The sequence below is a fragment of the Arvicola amphibius genome, chromosome 9 (genome assembly GCF_903992535.2).
Source record: "Arvicola amphibius chromosome 9, mArvAmp1.2, whole genome shotgun sequence".
Classification (NCBI taxonomy): domain Eukaryota; kingdom Metazoa; phylum Chordata; class Mammalia; order Rodentia; family Cricetidae; genus Arvicola; species Arvicola amphibius.
The window spans coordinates 27,953,257-27,975,097 of record NC_052055.2 but is presented as its reverse complement, the minus strand read 5'-3'; the positions used below and the strand labels follow the sequence as shown (position 1 = coordinate 27,975,097).

General features: G+C 43.1%; 1 protein-coding gene across 2 annotated transcripts in view; it reads left to right on the top strand.

The window, feature by feature from the left end:
• Zfat (zinc finger and AT-hook domain containing) overlaps window positions 1-21,841 on the top strand; it is a 168,438-nt gene that overhangs the window by 93,614 nt on the left and 52,983 nt on the right. For both annotated transcript variants that reach the window (XM_038343985.1, XM_038343984.1), the window contains exon 11: window positions 16,173-16,261. In XM_038343985.1, the coding sequence (XP_038199913.1) occupies window positions 16,173-16,261 (89 nt within the window). The remainder of the gene's footprint in view (window positions 1-16,172; window positions 16,262-21,841) is intronic.

Sequence of the window (21,841 nt, the reverse complement as noted above, 5' to 3'; positions counted from 1 at the left end):
GCTTAGGCTAGCTGTCCTAGCTCCACTGGCTACCTGCTTTAGCTCTCCTCAAACTATCTGCTCTTACTTCCTTTTTTATTTTATTTAAAAAGCTTCGAATTTCTCCCTCTGATACCATGTGTAAGGCAGAGACTTTGAAAAGATTTTATGTCCCTTACTGATTTTTGTAACGCTCTTGTTGTATCTCTTTGGTTTCATAGAGCCCTGTGGACCTCAGTGCTTTGTGGGGCTCTTAAATATTCCCCTTGGTTATTATTTGCTTTTATATCTTACAATCTTTTTTTATAGAGAGAAGTTAAAGAGCGTTGCTCATTTAAATTTATCAATATTTTTTTATGTGTTTACCCTCTGTGAGTTTTTTATGATAAAAGAAACCTCTCATTTCAAAACAAATTCTTTTGCCTTAAGTTTTATTTATGATTTCATAACATTTATGAAATTTCAGTTTCTTAAAATTTGTTTTGGTGCATGCAGCATGTTAGGAATCTTCATTTTCACACAGCTGTCTACTGACTCAGTGCATTTATAGAGAAATCAATCCTTTCCACCTATCTTGGCCTTGCCAGAATGCCCTAAGATGCTGTGTTTCATTCTGAGATTTTGGTTTGTCTTTGATGGGTTTTGTTTTAGGTCATTGCTTTAAAAGATACTGTTTTAATTAATACAATTTTACCACGTACTATTCCATTCGATTTTGGTTTTGTAAGAGAATTCTGGGGTCTTTCATTGGATTATCACCCTTTTGTTCATGGAATGTTAGTCATGAAAACGTCCTCCCTTCCATCCCTGGCTCATCCCATGAGCATTTGACCAGGGTGTAGTGGGTTCTGACCTGGCCAGTACCTGTGCTCCTTATTGGTGTGCTGAGTGCCCTGATGAAGCTGTCAGTGTTTAATCCTATAGGGACTTCATATCTAGCAGTAAACACTGCTTCAAAGTCTGTAGTGACCATTTCTTTGGTCTACAGTGTATTATCTGATGAGGAAGACTTAAGTTCTTTCCTTGAGAAACTACACAGAGTAGGTAGAGCTGAGAGTCTTGCTTTCAATGTTGTCTGCCTGTTCCTTGCAGAATGACTAGAGCAGGTGATTTCTCTGTCTCCATATCGCTGGTCTGGGTCCTAGTTTTACTCTGTCGGGGAGTCCTTTTCAGGCATCAGTAAGGCCACTGGGCTTCATGTGTACTGGTCTTCTTCCTGCGACTTTGGAAGGCTCTTGACGTGGAAGCTTTCCATGCATGAATGTCCTACTCTGCCAGCCAAGCCCCAGTCCTTCTTAACTGCCCACTGCATGTCTGCTTGTGGATGTCTAGATGACTGACCCTTAGATGCCCCACATTCCATTGTTCAACACCAGCTCCTGCTCTTCTTCACCATAACCTGTTTTCTTTGAGCCAGAGATAGCCAGACAGTGTAATGAGATAGTAAATATTTTAGGTTTGGAGTACCACACATAGTTTCTGCCACCTTTTCATCTTCTGTTTTTGTGTTTACAAATATAATTGAAAACACTTAAACAACGACAGCAACAACACTGTTCTTAACACCCAGATATTTAAAAGCAGGAAACAGCGTGGAGTTGCTCGGGCCTTGGACTGCCCACCCTGCTGAACCCAGCCTTAGTGAAATTTTCAGCTGCTCTGGTGAGGAAACCAGGTCAGTTTGGACAGCCTTGTTCTCTCACTCAGAAAAGATCCTTTAACAAATGGCCATGTTCTCTCCCATGTGATCCAGAAGCCATCTACTACTCCATAGTTCACAGTACCCCTCCTCCCCCCCTTTTTAAAATACAACATGTTTGTTTCATTGGACTGTTCTCAGGCATATATAAAAACAAAATAGAGAACAAATTTGGTGATTTTCCTAAGCTGTGCTACTGTTTGAATGCACCTCTCTGCTTGAGTCTGACAAAGGAGATAACATCCCTGGCCTTAGGTGCAACTGGGGACCGACTCCATCTCCAGAAAGTTCTCCCATGCTGTCACATCGAGTCTGCTAGCTTAGTTCCTGGCATTCTCTGGTCCTCTGTGAAAGTGTTTCTTTGCCTCATCACCTGGCCATTCTGACATGTTTTCCTGAGGGCTTGGGAGTTCCACTTTCTGCTGAACCATTCGGGTTGTGGCAGTCTACCCTTTCGTTCACGGGCCAGTGGCCTCCTGTAACTCAGCTCTATCTGCCGCACTGATGGACGATGTCACACCGTTGGCCTCCCTCAGAGGTGAAAGTATGTCCCACAGTTCTGTCTTTGACTATGGTGTGTACAATAGCCATTCGTTACAAAACAGACTTTTATTTAAAATAGTTTCCGTGACGACTTTCCTTCAGGTTAACCATAAAAAAACCCCAACTTTGTTTGAAAATATCATACTAAAACCCAATACTGTGTATGATGCTTCTTTTACAAAAATGGGTTTTGGTGCTGCTGGGGAATGAACAAACATTCTGCCATTGAACTACATTCCCACCCCTCAAGCGGAGTATTTCGAAGGCATTTTGGAATGCTTATCAAACTACATGCGCATACCAGAAACGCCTGTTCAGAACTGAAGTGCTGACATGAGCATTAAGGGCCATGTGTCCAGCGTCTGCAGTGTGGACTCCCACGACTGCTGAAAGCTGCTGTACATCATTCTTGCTGTTAGACACATTTCAATTTCACAGATAAGATGTGAAAAATATGTATCTCAGGACTGATGAAAGAACATAGCTCTTTTAGTTGTCAGCATGAGTCCAAGGGAGAAGAATTGTCCTTGCCATTCCCATTTTTCAGCGCACGCAGTCTCTTTGCCACTCATCCACTCTGCCATTTGGCCTGGGTCTGTTTTCTATCCAGCAGCCCGTAACCCTATTGAAACAGGCCGGATCTGTACTTATGGGTCCAGAGTCCTGCCTCTAATATAGGTGTGCACATTTTGAGGCAAATCTGAAGTTTTTTGTGTGGCCTGTGTGGTCCTTGTAGCTCATCCATCTTCTCTCTGCCCTCATCTCTTCTTGTCCTACCTGACACTTGTCTCCTCAGTATCAGGCCTGTTATATCCTTCCCTCCCCACACTGGGATGCCCCCTCCCGCTAACAGAGGTTTTGGTCTTTCCCGAAGAGCACTTCTGAGTGGGTCTTTTCCTGTGTACCACGTGTCTGCAGTCTCACCAAGTCGTCCAAACTTGTCTGCTTCTCCTTGGCTTTCTTTCTCAGTGCCCTGTCTAGTTTGTCATCTCTGCTACTGGAGAAGCTCTCTGGCAGCAACTTCGTGCCCTTCCTGCATGTTTGCACTGTTTCTCTTTAGGGTTGTCATTCTCTACTGTCCTGTGGAGTTCACTTGTTTATGGTTTTTCTGTGTTTTCCTCTAGGCCAGTGTTTTTCAACTTGTGGGCTATGACCCCCTGTGCTTGCACATCTCATATCCTGCATATCAGATATTTATACTGTGATTCATAACAGTAGAAAAGGTACAGTTATAAAGCAGCAACAAAATAATTTTGTGATTGGGTGTCACTGCGACAGGAAGAACTGTCTTAAAGAATCCCAGCACTAGGAAGGTGGAGAAGCACTGCGCTGGGTAGGGTAGGTAGCTCAGTCAGCAGAGACTTGGGGCATGGTGCATTTGTTTTGTATCTGCAGCCCTGGAACAGCATCTGTGCACAGTAAATTTTTGTGGTGTGAGTGAGTGAAAAACAAGGTATAAAGTGCCTTGCATAGAGAGGGTAGGCTGTAGCCCCTCTTAAAAAAATGCCAGTTCTTTCCTCACCATTTCATCTCAGAAAATTTTGTTAAATCAAGTGCTTGTGAATTAGATATTTTAAAGCACGGTTGGGGAATGCACTATTAAATGAATCTTCTTGAGCATCTTTTAATGAAGTAAAAAGAACGGTGAGTCACCACCCTTTCTTTCACCTGCATGTGAATCTAATTTTTCACATTTATTGGCTTATTTAAAGTGATATATCCCTGTTTATTGCGTTTCTCTTTCCCGCAGGGGCTTATTAATGAGACTTGGAAAGGATAGGCCGGTCTGGGTGAAGGTTTTATAAAGGTTTGCCTGCCAGATGTACAAAGTCAGAATTGATCTGTTAGTGGCCTGATCTCAGTCAATGGAATTCAAAAATTTAGGGGAAAATTCTGGGACCACACACACTTTAGCCTCTTACAAAGATATTTATGATGTAGAATCTGGAGGTTCTCACTTAATTCTCTGTACCTTCAGCTGGTGAGGAAGGATGGATCTGAGGAAGGATGGATCCCATGCTGTTTTTCTGTTACATAATCAGGTCAGAATCCTTTCATCGTGAAACCTGTGGTTCTTTGAGATTCTGTGCAGATCCCGTGGAGTCCTTGCTTCCTTTGGTTCAATATTGCCTTATCTACTCAGAAAGGACTTTCCTGGTAAGATTTATTCAAAGGCATTTTTTCAGGCTTCAAGCCCTTGTGTAATAATTAGACAAGTTGAGTTAAATTTGGGAATCAGCTGAGTTCAAAAAGTAACTTTTCACTTCATAATAAGAACTCTTGTAACTGCTCATTGGTTGGAGCATTTCAGGCAATGCCAGATTTTTTTTTTTTCACCCTTCCTTTTTTTCCTTTTCCATCCTCTAAGAGAAAGAAAAATCATAAAATCATAAAATCACTCATTGGTAAAGCCCACCCATGGCTCTAACCTCTCAGAACTATCATGTTTGAGAAGCAGTGCACAAGAGCATAGCCCACAGGCAAGTGGTCTCCATCAGTAGGACTGTATCCTGAGTGCATCTTTCCTTCTTCTTCATCGGAGGAAAGATGGGAATGGGGCAGTTGATAGATACTGAAGGCCCTTGTGTGTCTTTATGGGCTGGTGCCTAAATGATGGGGGTCAAAGGTGGGCTGATGCCAAGACCCAAGATTATCATTTTGTATGTGCATTCTGTTTGGGTCCATATGAAGCTCATTTTGTCAGACTTATCTGAACCATAAGATCTAAAGAATAATTAAGGCTGTTGCACCTGTGCCTGTGAGCTTACCTGACAGTTAGCTCGATGTGCAGATTGAGGTCTCAAATTAAGTGAGGTAGGGTTTTTATGCAGATATGCCTGGCAGAGTATTTGCCACTTCAGTATAGTCCTAGTTCCCTGCTCTTTCCTGTCCCTTTATTTGGTTCTTCTCTCTTGTCCCCTGCTGCTCTGTTCCTCCTTGCATTAAAACTGATGCACTAATTACAGAGAGTCATCAGCAGACTACGTCGGCGGTTGCTTGAAGTTCAGTTTCTAAAGCACAGAGACGTCTTACACCGTATTTTTGTTGCTGTTGCTATTTCTGTTCCAGTTTGCTATTGCAGAAATTACTGCAGATGCTCAAACTATGAGCTATGGCTCTGCAAAGCTCTAGCAGCCAAGTGCCTATGATGCCTCCTGCAGGATGCTCTTCTTGTTGTAGGTGGCATCCCTTGCGTGGCTGGCCTACTAGAAGTAAGAAGGCAGAGCAGGTGAAAGGTCATGTAGAACTCTATCCTTCTGGCATGACACAGCTAATGGTGTTTTGAAGCAGTAGCGATGATTAGCTGCAGGAAGTTCTTACAGGACTGGGTCCACTGACATTCTGTGATAAAAGGGGTAAGATCATATTAGTTTTATAAAGTGTATTAAGCCCTACCTCTCCCTGAGAGTGTTTAAATGGTGAGTCTCAGGAAAATCCCTGAGGGTGTTTAAATGGTGAGTCTCAGGAAAATCTTCTGTGGTGTGACTGTCCATCATTGCCCAGATTCATGTAAGTAACCGTCCACCCATGCTCTTGTGGTTAAATCACTGATTCATTAGACTCTGTGTGTGGGGGGAAGGTGGTCTATACCTTTTGTCTTAGGTTGAATAGAAATGCACTCCCAGAAAATGTCACCAACGCTTCCCGCTATGCAGCCTGGAGCAGATGCCTTTTGAAGTGTTTTGTAAGGCTTATTTCCTCTGCTGCTGTAACAGATTACTAAAGATTCTGTGGCTTAGAGCAGTGGTGGGCTCATGGCAACGTGTCTCTGGAGTCGCACAGTCTGTGATCCTGGTGTCAGCACAGCTGAACTTTCCCATCAGACTCTTGGGGACAGAGATCTGCTTCTTCTTTTGTAGTTCACAGACACTGTGCCCTTCAGTTTAGGAGCCCCTCTGTTGAGAGCCAGCTGTGCAGTGTCCTTCAGTCTGTCCCTGCTTCCTCACATCTGTGCTCTGACTCGGATCCTCAGGCCCTTTTCTCCAGCTGCCATTTGGCCTTCTACATAATCCAGGCCAGACTCCAGCTTGAGACATATTACTTGGCCACATCTGCAGACACCTTTTTCTCTCAATACAAAATCCCATGTAGGTTTCGGGTATTGTGAACCGGCTGCCTTTGTGGTAGGTTTGAAGTATTGTTGGCCTGCTACCCTGGGATAGTGATACCAGGTATGTGGGCCTTGTACCATCTCCTCTATGTACCAGGGCTCTGAAAATGACAGCACTCCTTAACTGTACCTGGCAAGAGTGGGTACTTGTTGAGTGTACATCACCAAGGAACAGCCAAATCCACTGTCTCTTGGGCATTCTGACCTTAGGGCAGAGGATATCAGAGTGTTACTGTGGGAAAATGGCAAACACTACTTGTCTGGAAAACGTTTGATCTAACTTTTCCAAAAACTGCTAAAAATTTACTTATGCAAAAATCACCTTTTATAGTAAGACTGGATAAACAGTCATGAGACATTTCTACTTTAAGCCTGTAGGTATTTTTCACTAATAACAGTTTAGGTTTATGGAAATTCCTCCTCTAAGCACTTCAGTATCCCTTCACATCTAAGGTACATGTGAAGTTTGATTTGGCAGTGATGCTTAATTAACAGGCACTGCAAACAATTTGCTTTCAATCCAGAGGAATCCTCCATTGCTGTGGCTTTGTGTTCAGCTTGAGTCCAAATGCCAGAATCCAAATGCAGTGGATTAAGGTTCTTTAGCCATTGCATTATTTTTATATAAAACTCTATTTAAAGTAGCCGAGCAGCTGTAACCAGCCCCCAGGAAACTGATAAAGCAGATGCCGGGGTGTGGGACAACAGAGACAACAGTGTTCTTCATGGTGACCTTGTATATCCAGGAGAGCGGGATTTAGGGCTCAGAGTTCCCCTCCCTTGTGGACAACCATATGTTTCTGTGCTTCAACATGTATTTCAATACAGCTTCCTCAAACAGCCTGGAGGCAGATGCTCTGCTGGCTCCACACAAGCACTTTGTGGACTTGCTATCTTTGCAACAATGGCAGTCCACAGGCAGTGACTCCTTGAGGTCTGCTGGACCTTTTTATATAAGTTAGGGCAGGGCAGTGGGTGGTCCCCGTTCATCATCTCCCACTGTAAAACTCTCCCTGTTCCATCACCATAGGTAGGTCAAGTCATTGACCCCAGGTATGGCCTGAGCAAGGGTGGAGCTGAGAATCACTGGACTCTATTTCTCTCACTGTCAATACTTGAATCTAGACAGTGTCTAGTTCCTAGGCTGTGTCTAATAAGTCAGAAGCCGCCAGTAGTCATCCACCCATTAGTCAAAGGATGAGCCAGGAGCTCCTATTAGATGAAGAAACAAAAGAGGTGACCACAGTCAAGGACAAGGAACAGAGTTTACTAGCCGTTCCCCATCTTAAGACAGCTGTCTCTGACTTCTTACACTATCTTTGACATTCGCCTATCTTTGAGTTTTATTTCATTGGATTTATACAGTGTGTGTTTTGGAGGGTCTTAGTCCTTTGTGAGATTCTTTCAGGTTCTCATGGTTTTAACTTTTAACATCTGGGCCATGAAGTCAATGAAGGAGACTTTTCTAAATAATAAGATTATAAATCCTGCAGTTTGTAGTTAAGAAGGCTTATTTGCCATAATTCTTCAAGGGGCCAGTACTGCAGAACCTGAGGGCTTTCTGTGGTACAGTCTTCCAAACAAGAGTTGTCTTAGCTTTCTGTCATCCGTCTTCTAGGAAAGGTATGGCTCAGAAGGTTCCTGACTGTTTGTAAAAGTTAAATCTAGCTTCAGAAGACAATAACAGATTAAATATAAATTGGGCCCCTGTCTCTTTCTTGGGAATAAGGAATCTAAAACACCTAGCCAGATGTCTTAGTTAGGGTTTTATTGATGTAAAGAGACACCATGGTCACAGCCACTCTTATAAAGGAAAACATTTAATTGGGGATGGCTGACAGTTTCAGAGGTTTAGTCTGTTATAGTCATAGTATGCAGGCATGCAGGCAGACATGGTGCTGGAGAGATAACTGAGAATTCTACATCTGGATCCACAGGCTGCAAGAAGAGACAGTGAACCACACTGGGTCTTGCTTGAACATCTGAAACCTCAAAGCCCACCCCCAGTGACACACTTCCTATAACAAAGCTACACCTACTCCAGCAAGTCCACACTTCCCAATAGTGCCACTGCCTATGAGCCTGAATGACATTTTTTTATTCAAACTGCTACACCAGACAAAGTTGCAAAATCAGTAATAGCCAGTCTGGTGTTCAGAGAGACATGAACTCTTCTGACTCTTCAGTTTCCGGAGTCATTGGCACTGTTTTTTGTTTCTCGGTGTCAGACCTGCCTTTGTACCTTGTGTGGTAGAGAGATCATCTAGGATGATCTAGGATGGTTCTGAAGACCCAGGATTCTCTTCTATGAGAGCACAGAGAACACACAGAGAAATCACAAAGAACAGCTCCTTAGGCTAGGTTCCACAGTTCTGTCACCTGAGAGTGACTTCTAGTCAATATCTGTCTTTGATCAGAGGTCACTGCATCCTGTGGAGATTATTATGCAGTTATGATGATCTTTGAGACTATAGTCACTCTTGGTAGTTGTGCAGCCCATAAGTACCTGGTTTAGCAGTTGTATTACAGTGGTGACTTACTGAACTATCCCCATAATTTTGGACAGTCTATTGCTTCTGTCTCTTCCCTTCAGCTGTTGTCCCCTCTGTGTCAGAGGCCTTCCTTCTGCGTGCACACCTTTCCTTCATTTGACCCCATCTCAGGACACTTCCCACCACCAGAGCAGCTCTTTTGTTTGTATCTGTGCACTAACCACAGTTTTCCTCTTTAAATACTTTTACCAGAGATTTGGAAGTACAGTGTCTTACCTCTTTCATTTTTTTAACACTGTGAAAAATGATTACCCATAGATATCAAGTCTCCTGTGTTATAATTTGTATTTATTTGACAATTCCTAAAATTGAGCAAGAATTGTACAGAGTAAATGACCTATGCCTCATAAAGCTTATGCAGCATCTTTTACAGAGTTTTGTGTGATTGCTTTTGTAAGGATATCCATTGGGGGGCTAACTCTGACTCTGTTCTCCCTTGAGAAGGTATGCGGTCATGTCTTCTCGTTTGTTCTCTTGCTGGAGTCTTGTTGGTTTGCAATTCTCACAGGTTCAGTGGCTGCCTGTACTGGAGCTCTTGGCCTGTTGACAGAGCCTTTTTGAGAAACCAGAACAGACAGTGGGTTCTTGTGAAAGTTCTTTGGGTCTCCAGAGACAGTGGCTATTTATCTCCCCGAAGCTGTTTCTTTTCTCCTCAGTCACTCCCTCCTCATCCATCCACTTCAGCTTAACATCACATCCCCATTGGAGCCTTCATGATAAAGCAAACCCAGGCTTCGCCCTCTTCCACCCACCTGCTTCATGCTTAGCTCTCTGTAGCAATCATCATCTTGGTCACATGTTAACAGTCATTTATTCTGACATACCTGCTAGTTCATGTATGTGATGTGCCTCAGAGGGCACAGCTTCATTGTCTCACTCTCTCTTGTCTCCTGTGGTCAGGCATGGCTCTGGCACACAATGACTGTTTCTTGAAGCTTGATGAGGGATTGAACAAAGCTGCCAGATTGCCATCTGCACTATCCACCTTGCCCCTCTCTGCTTCCTTCATTTTCTTTGGATTTACTATCTCTCTCCCCTCCTGCTTTTAGTGCAGACTAACTGTAAGCTCCTTCCACTTTTTTTCAGTCAGCAGCTGTGGCTGAATATTTTTGCTTTATTTCTAGATTTAATTCCTGGATCAGCTCACTCAGGTCACCTCTTCTCTGGTGGTTAAGTCATCTGTGACTAGAACTGGACATGGTACACATGCCGTGTCCCATCTCTGGTGATACAGCGTGACGGTGCAGAGGGAAAGAGGGCGTCTGAGCAGACCCCGTGAGTGCTGCTCTGGCCTCTCACTGGTCTTACCTTCACTGTGCCCTTAGTCCTCAGCACCTCGGATGTAGAATGGAAGGCTTACAGCACCCACAGCCTGGGAAAGGAGCTTACAGATCGGCAGAGATGCACTTGTTAATTGCTTTGGACATTCGGTAAAATCCATCTTTTATTAGACAGCCCCGATGACAGCAAGAAGAAAGTAGAAACTTCCACTGTCAGGAGGCTGAAAGTCCAGTGAGTGAGACAGATGATAACCATGGTAAAAATCAATAAAGACAAGCTGCATTAGAATGGAAATCTTGAACCATCTCAAATACTTAGGAAACTTGAGTGAATGTAATAATATAAGTGTAGTTTTTTAAAATTTATTTATTTATTTATCTACGACTATGGCCTCATTAGATTTACCTTTTCAATGTTAGCATATCTGGTCATATTGTTTTTATTCAGGTCATGATTAGGTGGCCATATTGTTGAGGTTTCATGGCTGAAACTTCTGTGTCATTTCTAGGAGACATATTCTCACAGCAGCTTTCCTGGTCCAACCCCTCCTTCAATGTTTCCCAAATCTTAGGTGTAAGAATTGTGTTGTAGATGTGTCACTTGGGGTTAGACACCCCACAATCACTTATTCTCTACATTTTGACCTGTTGTGGTCTTCTTTAATGGTCGCTGTTGCAAACTGAAGTTTCTTTGATCAGTAATGAGAGCTAAACTTTATCTGTGGGTATAATAATAAAATTTAAAATACAGTTAAGAATTATATTGGCTTAATAAAGTGGCAGTAGTAGCTCTCCTCTAAGATCTGTGACCTCACTAGTGGGTAGTTGACTAGGTTTTCAGTATCAGACATGATTTTCTTATGCTGAGTGGGCCTTAAGTTTAATTAGAGAGAGCTGTTGGTTACCTCCAAGCTGTGAGTGCCACTATTGTACCTTAAGTGTTATTCTGCCATGATGATTGTCCTTGTTCTTAGCTACTTAGAAGTATTAATTGCTTCCATTTCTTGGAAACTTGCATAGTACCTTCCAATATTATGCATGCTAGTCCTTAGGGTGAAGGCTTTCAAATCTGATCCAGTGAATGTCCTCTAGTTCTTTTGTCTAAAGTACAAGGTATCTTCAGTGATAAAGACTTAGTTACCTTCAACCTCTGTGTGGTGATTTGAATGAAAATGACCCTCATTAGGATCATATATTGAAATAGTTGGTTCTCTAGTTGGTGAAGCTATTTGAGAAGGATTGATTCCTGTGACCTTGGAGGAGGTGTATCACTGAGGGTGGGGTTTGAGGTTTCAAAAGACTCACAAAGTTTCTATTGTTCTCTCTTTCTGCTTCATGATTTTTTTTTGGTCAAGATATAAGGTCTCAGGTATCCTTCATTCCACCATCATGTACACTAACCCTCTGAAACCATAAGCCAAACTAAATGCTTTCAGTCTCTGTGTTTTATCACAGCCATAGAAAAATAATTAAGACACTCTGGGAGGCAGCCAAGAGTAACAACAAAGCCTAAAATTACAACACACAATACATATAAGTCTATGTGTATATGTATATGTACATACATACTGTCTGAGGATTTCTATTGCTGTGACAAAACACCATGACCAAAAAGCAAGTTGGGGAGAAAAGGATTTATTAGGGTTACCCTTCAGCATTGTTGTTCATCACTGAAGGAAGTCAGGACAGGAACTCAAACAGGACAGGATCCCGGAGGCAGGAACTGATGTAGAGGCCATGGAGTGGCACTGATTACTTGCTTGCTTTCCTTGGCTTACTCATACCACCTTGTTATAGAACCCAGGGCCAACAGCCCAGGATGGCACTGCATATCATGGTCTGGGCCCTCCACCGTTGGTCGCTAAATGAGAAAATGCCTTATAGCTGGGTCTCATCAAGGCATTTCCTCAGCTGAGGCTCCTTCCTCTCTAATGACTCTAGCTTGTGTCAAGTTGATATACAAAGCCAGCTAGTGTACACACACACACACACACGTTAATGAATTTATCACACTTGATCTGGTAATGCTTCTGCCATGGGCCATGACTATCATATAAAAGCCTCAATACTAGAAATCTCCTTTCAGGCCTGCCCAAGAGATCCCAGATGGTGTGTGTGTGTGTGTGTGTGTGTGTGTGTGTGTGTGTGTGTGTGTGTGTATGCGCGTATGTGCATGCACATATATGCATGGTGCTAATGCAGTCCAGAAGAGAGTGTCAAATGCCCTGGAGCTAGGATTACAAGTGGTTGTGAGCCGACTGACACGTCTGCTGGAACCAAACTCTACTCCTCTGCAAGAGCAGTATACATTCTTAACTGCTGCGTCAGCTGCCTGGCCCTTCAAGGTTTCCTTGTAACACTTAATATTTTACTCTTTGATCTTGTTGTTTGATACTGAGAACAGTTCTATCCACTTTCCTCCCTCACTTTCCTTAGATAGCAAAGAATCCAAGCATTTTCTTCTGCTGCTGGCGCCATGCTGATATTATCACATGAGTCATAGGTTAGTTGAAAGGTATGCCTGGCTGCTATTATGGTGGTGATGTGTGGAACTATGTGACCATATGTGAAAGTTGAAAATGTATTTAATAAAACATTTTAGTTATTTTCTAGCTGTAACTTGCATACTTTAGAAGTGAAAATATCTCTATAGTTTGACCTTGAAGATTTAGTAAAATCAGGGTGGAGACACGGCTCAAAAGTTAAAAACACTTGCTGCTCTTCTAAAAGAGCTGTTTGGTTTGCAGCAGCCACATTGATAGGTTTATAACTGCCTGTAACTCTAGTTCCAACTGTGCCTGATATGCTCTCTTCTATCCTCCATGTGAACCCAGATATACATGACATACACAGATATAGAGAGGTCACAGACAGACAGACAGACAGACAGACACACACACACACACACACACACACACACACACACACACGGGGCAGGAGAATAAAATCTAGAATTTAGAGTTCATACACTTAAAGAGAAGTACAACTCTAGCATTAGTATTCTTGAACCATTTGTTTGTTGGTTTTGCTGCTCTTATCAAGGGTGCTGCCTGTGTAAGATGTAAAAGCTTTCTTGTTTATCTCTTAGACATGAATGCTTTAAGTGAGGCATAATGGGCCATCCTAGTAGGAACATGGAAGACAGTGGTGCTGAGAGCAATGTAAATTGTGATGGCTCAGCTCAAGAGGTTTCAGAGTATTAACAAGTAGCCCAGAGACTTTTTTTCTTGTGATATTTTTGTGAAGAATGTAGTACTTTCTTCCCTTGTCCACAAAAGTCTGCCTAGGGCTAAATTGAAGAGTTTTAGATGAATGGCATTGGCAGAGGTGACTTCAAGTCAGACTCATATTGACTGTATTGTGTAGTCATTAGTGATCACTCTTATGTAGATATATAGTAAAAAATTATGTAGATATATAATAAAAAACAGCTGCAAAAGGAAAATTACAAAATGTATAGTTTGAGGAGAAAAGGAGGACCAGGAAATGGAATATTGGAGCCAAGTCCAGTACTCAAGGAAATAAAAGGTTTAAAGATGCTAAATGGGATAAAGGGAGTGGTAACCTCGGGTCAGGGCAGGACCCTCTCCAGTTAAGCTTCCAAAAAGTGGAAAAGAATTAAGGAAGAACGTAAGCAGTGAAGGAGACCATCAAAACCAGAAAGCTGATGAAAATGGATTTGAAAGTGGGGCCAAATTCCATCCCTAGCAAGCAGTGGAACTTGGCAGCTTAGGTCGTGAGGTTCTGTCTTTAGAGTCAAGGACACAAGAAAATGGTTGTGGAATCTACCTCTCTGTCAGGGGCTGAAGAAATTTGCTGAGTCCAGGTGTGTGTCAGGGGTGTTCATGCATGGAAACTCAGAGAGGCTTTTACCTGAAGCTGTGAGGGTGAATCCTGGATTGTGTTGGAGACCCTAAGATGTTAGAGATGCCAGAGGTGTGGCAAAGAGAGCTGCTAACGGGGTAACAGGGAATGGAACCAGCCCAAGAGAGAGAAGTGTGTTGCAGCCAACAAAGTTGGCAATAGTTGGAGATCTGAAGAGAACTTTGACATTGGTATGGAGACATAGAATTTGTAGATTGCCCTGTAGATTTCATTCTTTCTTTGGCAATATAGTATTTCCTTGATGTGCTTATATACCTCACTTTTGGAATAGTAATATATATCCTGTGCCATTGTATATTAGAAGTAGGTGATCTTTTTTATCTTGATTTTACAGGGAGTTATAGTTATATTGCCTTGAGTCTCAGAAGGGACTTTGAAGACACCTTGAGAATGTGAGAGACTATGGGGACTTTTGAAGTTGGAGTGAATGCATTGTTATAGTATGATATGTCTACAAGCGTGTGGTGGCCAGGGAGTGGAATGTGGTAATTTGAATAAGGATTATTTATATATTTGAATACTTAGCCATCAGGGAATGGAACTATTTGAAAAGGATTAGGTATGGTCTAGTTGGAGTGTGTCACTAGGGGTGGGCTTTGAGGCTTCAAAAGCCAATGCTTGGTTGTGTTGCTCTCTCTTCCTGCTGCTTTTGGATCAAGATGTAGAACTTTCAGCTTCTTCTCCAGCACCATGTCTGCCTATATACCACCATGCTCCCCACCATGATGTTAATGGACTAAACTTCTGAAATTGAAAGCCAGCCCCAATGAAATGCTTTTCTTTATAGGACTTGCCCTAGCCGTGGTGTCACTTGACAGCAATAGAACGGTAACTAAGACAATAGGTGACTTCTCAAACGTTGAGCTGTGAGAAGAGGTCTGAATAGAAGGTGTAGCTTTGGGCATCAAATGTGTGCTAAAACTGTAGGAACAGTCACGTGCAATGAGGCATCAGAATGAGAAGAGTGTGGGCGAGAACACTGTGAGGCATCAGTTTATAGAGAACGATGGGCGTGGGTACTGTCACCAAGAAACCCAGAGACTAGGCAGACACAGAAGGGCGGTGGTGATGTAGAACCAGAGAATAAGGTTTTCATAGACTGTCAGAAGAATCCCAGGTAGTAGAATCATCTAGTAAAACCAGAAGCAACATCTGTCTTTGACCTGATCCTAGTGGTTACCTTGGTAATAACAGGTGTCAAGGCCAATTGTGCCTTTACCCAGTTTGCGGAGCAGGGAGATATAGGGGATGCAACTACATAAAGTCTTACCTGTCTTGTGGAGGTCTCCAGAGGGGCAAGAGTTTCTTGGGGTCCATGCTTCAGGTGCAGAAGCTGTGTTCCTATAGTGCTGGCACCATTCGAGCCATTTACTACTACAGGAAGAAGGCCACACTTCTGTTTGGTTACATAATTGTATGATGGCAAATGGAGATTTTGTTTACTCTCTCCAGGAGGAGTGTAATGTGTTCCATGTATCTATTTCTTTGTTTTCACATGGGCACCCATGCACCTGATTGTTGTGTATTTATATATTGCTAAAACATTGCTCTTCTCTGAAGTTGTCTGTAGCACTTCCGAAGGCACGCTGTTGGCTTTCCCACCAGCATGGGAGGTTTGCACAGTGATCTTTCTTTGTGTAGAACATCTTTTTGCAGACTCCTCTGATGCACAGGAGCTCCTCTTCATTGAGATGCTCTGGATTCTCAATGTTCTGGCTTCCCTTCTCTCCAGGACAGCGTTAAACTTCCTGTAGACTGTATACTTCCCATTCCAGAAGGAAGATGCTGCTGTTTCATGTTTCTGACCATGCTGTGGCCCATTCTGCTGATCAATATCTCTCTGTCTCTCTTAAACACCTCTTTTTCTTTCAGTGCCCTTCTCTCTAGGTGGCTGGGCATACCTTTTCTCTTCCTGTAGAAGTGTGCTCCAGTGTTACTGCTCAGAGCTTGCCTGGGTGAAGCTGACCAATCTCTTCCTTCAGTGGTGAGCTTCTTCCCGCTGCTACTTCCTGACAACTGGTGTGTTGCCTTCCTGAGGCCCTCTGAGAATCTGCTCTTCTACCTGGCAAGGCCGCTTTACATGCCCGAGCTGAGTGCTCACCTTATCCTCCGCTTCTTTCCAGGGAAGCAGTTCAAGTGCACTGTGTGTGACTACACTGCAGCCCAGAAGCCACATCTGCTGCGGCACATGGAGCAGCACGCCTCCTTCAAGGTAAGGGCGTGGGAGGTGGCCGTGGGAATTCTGACTGGGCACACCACTTTTGGCATTGCCTTTGCTTTCCAGCCCTTTAGCTGTCATGTGTGGAGTTTATTCTGTGCTCCCCCTTTTCAGAAGCATAGGGTGATATTGGAGAGATGGCTGTTGGTAAAGTCCTTGTTGAACGAGCATGAAGATCCGAGTTTTCGTCCCAGTACTCGTATGAAAAGCTGGGTACAGTGGTGCATGTCTGTAACCCCAGACCTAGAGAGATGGAGGCGGCAGATAACTGCCTGTCCTGCCTAGCTGAGTCAGAGAGCTCTGGGTTCAGTCAGAGACCCTTTCTCAGAACAGAAGATGGAGATTGAAGACTACCTGCCTGACATTAGCCTCTGTTCTTCACATGCCCTCATGGCCACGTGTGCAGGGGTATACAAACATGTATAGACACCGCACACATTCATGCGTGTGCACACCTGTGTATGCTGGAGATGTGGCAGGTGGCAGAGTGCTTGCCTAACATACTTTCTGTTTTAGTCCTCCCCATGTAAATCTGAAATGGTGGCACGTGTTTGTGATCCCAGCACTCAAGAGTTGGACACAAGAAGATTAGAATTCAAGGTCAACTGTACCGGCGGGTACCGGCGGTAGGAGGGGTTAGGAAATAACCAAAATAGTCCTTTTATAATAAATCAGTTTTAATAAAAGGGGAAATAAGGGAACTTACAGAACCAAGGGTCCAGCGGAGCAGAAGGTAACGCGGGGGATAGCAAACGGGGCCTCCTTCCGGCGCCCCGATCCTATTTAAGGGTATCCTACTCCCCTGGGGCAGCCACGCCCCTGAACGCAGGGATTGGGCCAGCTGCCCCAACAGTCAACTTTGACTATATAGCAAGTTCAAGACCAGCTTGGATGCATGACATCTTGTTTAAATATTAAAATGTTTAAAGGTCCTTGTGACGACACTCATATAACCCAAACAAAGTCCTTAGCCTATGTTCAGGTGATTGGTAGCCTGTGTCTTAATTCCTGTCCTTTAGGTTTTGGTTGTTAGTGTGTTTTCTTCAGTGACAGAGATAAACCCAGGCCTCATACATGCTAAGAAAGCACTTTTACCTCTGAGCGGATCCCAGCCTAATCCTGCAGCCTTAATTCCTTTTAAACAGTTTAATGGATTAGGATGTGGGCGTCTTTTGGAGGGGGTTACTGTTCTGCCAGTCATATTCTCCCACGTTTTTTCCTCTCATATCTGCCTGTGGAGGAGCTTTTCAACGGAGGCCAGAAAATGCATAATATGCAAAGACGTTTCACCTGCCAGTGCTGCCAAACGTTCGGGCTTCTCATCTTCACTAGCATTCTGTTTGGCCTGGGATCCTCAGGCAGATACTAATGAACTCGTGCAGTCAGTTTGCAAAATAAAAACAATTTGCTTTTCCTGAGTAGATTTCATAACTTACAGTATATGACTTGTGACAGGAAACACTGACATAAGGCAGATCCCTGGCTTGTTTTTTAAAATGGCATATTTTCTATTTATGTATTTATTTAGTGTTCACAAAATAAGATTTGAAAATGCTTGTAAATTCCTTTCTTCATAGAATCTAGAATGCTTTTGATGCATTTTCTTAAAAGATGAGCTTGCAGTCCAACAGTAAATGAGGTTTTTTTTTTTTTTTTTTTTTTTTTTTTATGGAAATCACTACATCAGCTTTACCACTGATAAAGCTTTGTTGGGTTCCATGACATAGCTGAGAGGCTTGGTGGTTTGCTAAAATTGCTCCCCTTCTGAGTCACAGCTGAATGCGGGGTAGAGGCCCCTCCTACTTGAAGGCAGGGTCAAGACCCCTTCTGCAGTTAGAAGCATTGCCTTTCCCTTCAGCGTTTTCAGTTATTTTACATTTCATGAAAATAGACTTGCAAACTCCTGTGATTGCTGCAGAAGTACGGAAGCCATGCTTTCTTTGATCTTGCCCCTCATCATTGAGTCCTTTGGTTGCTCCCAGTTTGGGCTGTTATAAATAGCCACACAATGGACATCTTCATGCAGGAAGCATTTTCTGTCTCCTAAAATCTAATGGGTGATAAAGTTCAGAGCCAAGCTCATCACATCACCAAGAAATCACAGATAGTGGCTGCAATCAAAATGCATTCCCAAGGGCACAGTGTGCCTCAATTTTGCAGGGATTAGGGATTGACATAACCAGGGAAATAGGAAATGAAGAAACAGGCACCTATGCAGAAAAGGGGTACAGGATGGGGTGACATACCAGCAGTCCAGAAACATAGTGTGTTTATTATATGCAGCTGAACTGAACAAGGAGACAGGGTTAGCTAATCTGTGTATGTAGGGGAGCATTCTCAGGCTGTAACCATCTTGGAAGAGGAAGTTACAGTCCATATTTTCTGTACATACTGTCGACATCCACATGTGAGCTAGGGGAAGGCTTTGCCATTTCCCTGAGCCTGACCTGGGGAAGGCTTTGCTATTCCTATGGGTCTGGGACACTGGGGTCCTTGAATGGCTGTGTTCATGTCAACAATACCCCTTCATTCAGGTTATCCACTTCTTACATATTTGCTCAGGGCTTCCTCTACTTCCCACAGTGTTAACACTTGACCTTAGAGGAGTGCTAGAGAAGATACCTGGCTGTGATAACAGCCTGAGAGTCGTAGGGTTTAAATAATGTGTTTAGCTGCACAATGCCTAGCTTAAATAATATAATCAGTAATAGTTGGTTAGTTCCATGGCATTCATGCCACTCTTAGAACAACCAGTGAGTATGTGTTTCCAGGCAGGTTGTTATTGTAGCTTAAATAGACCATTTTTAAAAGAAATCTTGTCTTTTCACCTAAAGAGGCTGATGCTTCATTTTAGTGGTATTATGGCTATCATTACATACCAAGTTTGAGGACTAGATGCTTGATTCCCTTGAGTCCTGCCTGCATCCTGTGAAGCTGAGTCTAATTTCTAGCTCTGAAATGTGGTTGTGCTGTGTTTTCTTATCATGGGAGATGTGGGGATGTGGAGGGTGCTCTCACTGTAGGTGTGCAGGAAACAGGTAGAGGAGGAGCGGGAGAGAGGTGTGAGGGGAACAGGAAAGGAGATGATTAGATGACTCTCCTAGGGAAGTCAAGTTAGGCAGGAGTCACAGACACATATACAATGGCTGCTCAGATCTACCATTGTAGCTGAGTTGAGCCTTTCTCTGTCTTTCCCTGGACTATATCCTAGCTTGATTGATTAGCTCACTCATCCAAGGAGACTGAGCTTTCTCTTAGCAGGCTTTCGGGTATCAAAGCCTGAGAAGGGAATTTCAAGATAACTCTGAAACTCAAGGAAGATGCTGAGCAGCTAGGATTATTTTCATATAATATTTTTATTTATCTATTATTTTATGAAGGATTTCCTCATAGGCAAGTGTGTAAAAGAATTGGCCACAAACAAGGGAATAGCTTGGATTCTACCATGGTGAGATCATTTTTCACTTACATCAGTAAACATCAGAGTTCACGTGCACACTTCATTTCAGGCCATGAGGGAACAGCCCTGTTCATATGCTGTTGACAGGAGCGAAAGTGGTATGTGCCCCGAGGAGACGAGCACAGCAGACTCTGTTACAAGTGCGTGACAGATGATGTAAAATTGTCACTTGTAAGAATGCCTCTACTGCATAGATCCTTCCAGATATATGAACCGTAACCGTAGGATTATTTAACAGAAATATGTAACATATCCATGTATAAAGTAAGGGTTAAGTAAAAAAAGTCAGCAGACAACAGCAGAATATCTATAGCTCCTTTGAAGGAGTCAAAAATATCTCTCTGCTCATCTCTATAGAAAGGTATTTAATCTGTATAAGAAACCGCAAAAGGAAGATTTAAAATTATATTTAAAACCGTATTTCTTTTATTTGCTTTCAAGCTACTGTAAAAATACATGCAAAATAAACAGAGATATCATTTGTTGGGAAGGGTGAGAATAAAAACTGAGTACATGGGAAGACAGGGTTATAGTGACGTGTGGTGAGCATATACCTATGCATGTTTGCATGTGTGGGGCACATATGTGTACGTTTCTTTTTTCCCACGCCACAAGAGGGCGTGGGAATGTTCACACACAACAGACACACACACACACAAACACGGGACACAGAACCACTCTGTGACAGACACACGGACCCGGGGTTCGAACTCGGGACCTCGCATGTGCAAGCGCTGCGCTTAACAGGCTGAGCTATCGCCTAGCTCGCTGTGTGTAAGTTTCATATGTGTGTTCATGTACATGCATACATCAGTAGAGACCAAAAGTTGACATTTTCTTCGTCAGATACTCGCCTTCTTATATATTAAAGCAGAATCTTGTGCTGAACCCCAAACTTGCTACTTTGGCTTGCTTACTTACTCTAGGACCCTTTTCTCTGCCTCCTGTGCACTTAGATTGCAGATTATCAGCCATGCCCACCAGACTTTTGGATGGTTTCTGAGAATGTGAACTCTGTACCCCACATCTGCCTAGGGAAGCCCTTTGCCCACTGAGCCATTTCCCCAACCTGTGTTTGATTTTTTGAATATGTAAATTGAAAGGGTCACATATATGTATGTAGTGTGGAGCTCAGCGGGCAGGCCTGCTTTTCATCCCGCCAGGCTCCAGGCTGCCGGCTAGCTTATGCCCCAAAATAATTACACAGAAACTGTATTCTTTTAAACACTGCCTGGCCCATTATTTCAGCCTCTTACTCACATCTTGACTAACCCATATCTAATAATCTGTGTAGCACCACGAAATGGTGCCTTACCGGGAAGTTTCTAACGTATGTCCATCTTGGGCTGGAGCTTCATTGCATCTGGTTCTCTGAAGAGAGGCACTGCAGTCTGCCTAACTTAGGAGAGGCGTGGCATCTGACTGAGCCATCTACCTCACTTCCTTCTTCCTGTTCTGTCTACTCCACCCACCTAAGGGCTGGCCAAGGCAGTTTGTTTATTAGCCAATGAGAATCCTCCATCATATGTAAATAAAAACCATAACACTGTAAGAAGAAAAAAAAGATCTTAGAAACTAAAGTCAACGCAGAATATGATTTCGTCTTTGGTGCTGCCCTACATGAGTGGTGATGAACTGCCTTCGGCATTTGAAAACCCCAGAACAGCGAGGTGGCCTAGAAACTGTAGGATTTAGAACCCGGTAGAGGTTGAGTTAGTGCCTAGTTCTGCCGTTTGTAGGCTGTGTCATTTCTTTATGTAAATCTTATTACTGTGAAGTGCTGGTGGTGATATCTGTCTCCTGGGCTTGGAGATATTAAAAGCAGTGGGTCTGGTACATGGTACCCAGTGGGTGATCAAAGTATGCTGGCTCTATTTTTCCTCCCCTCTCTCTAGAAAATGACTCGGTTCTCAAAAGAGCCAAAGGATGTGGTGTGAACCCCTTGATCATGCCCATATTCCTTTTGCTCAGATTTAATTCTGTTTATAAAGCACTTACTCTACTATTCTCATAACTGTTTTTCTTTTTATTCATTTCTAGACACTGGTGCTCTTTTCTTTGTTGTGTGAACTGCTCACCGGCATTTTAAGCAGACAAGGGCCACAGTATTGGTG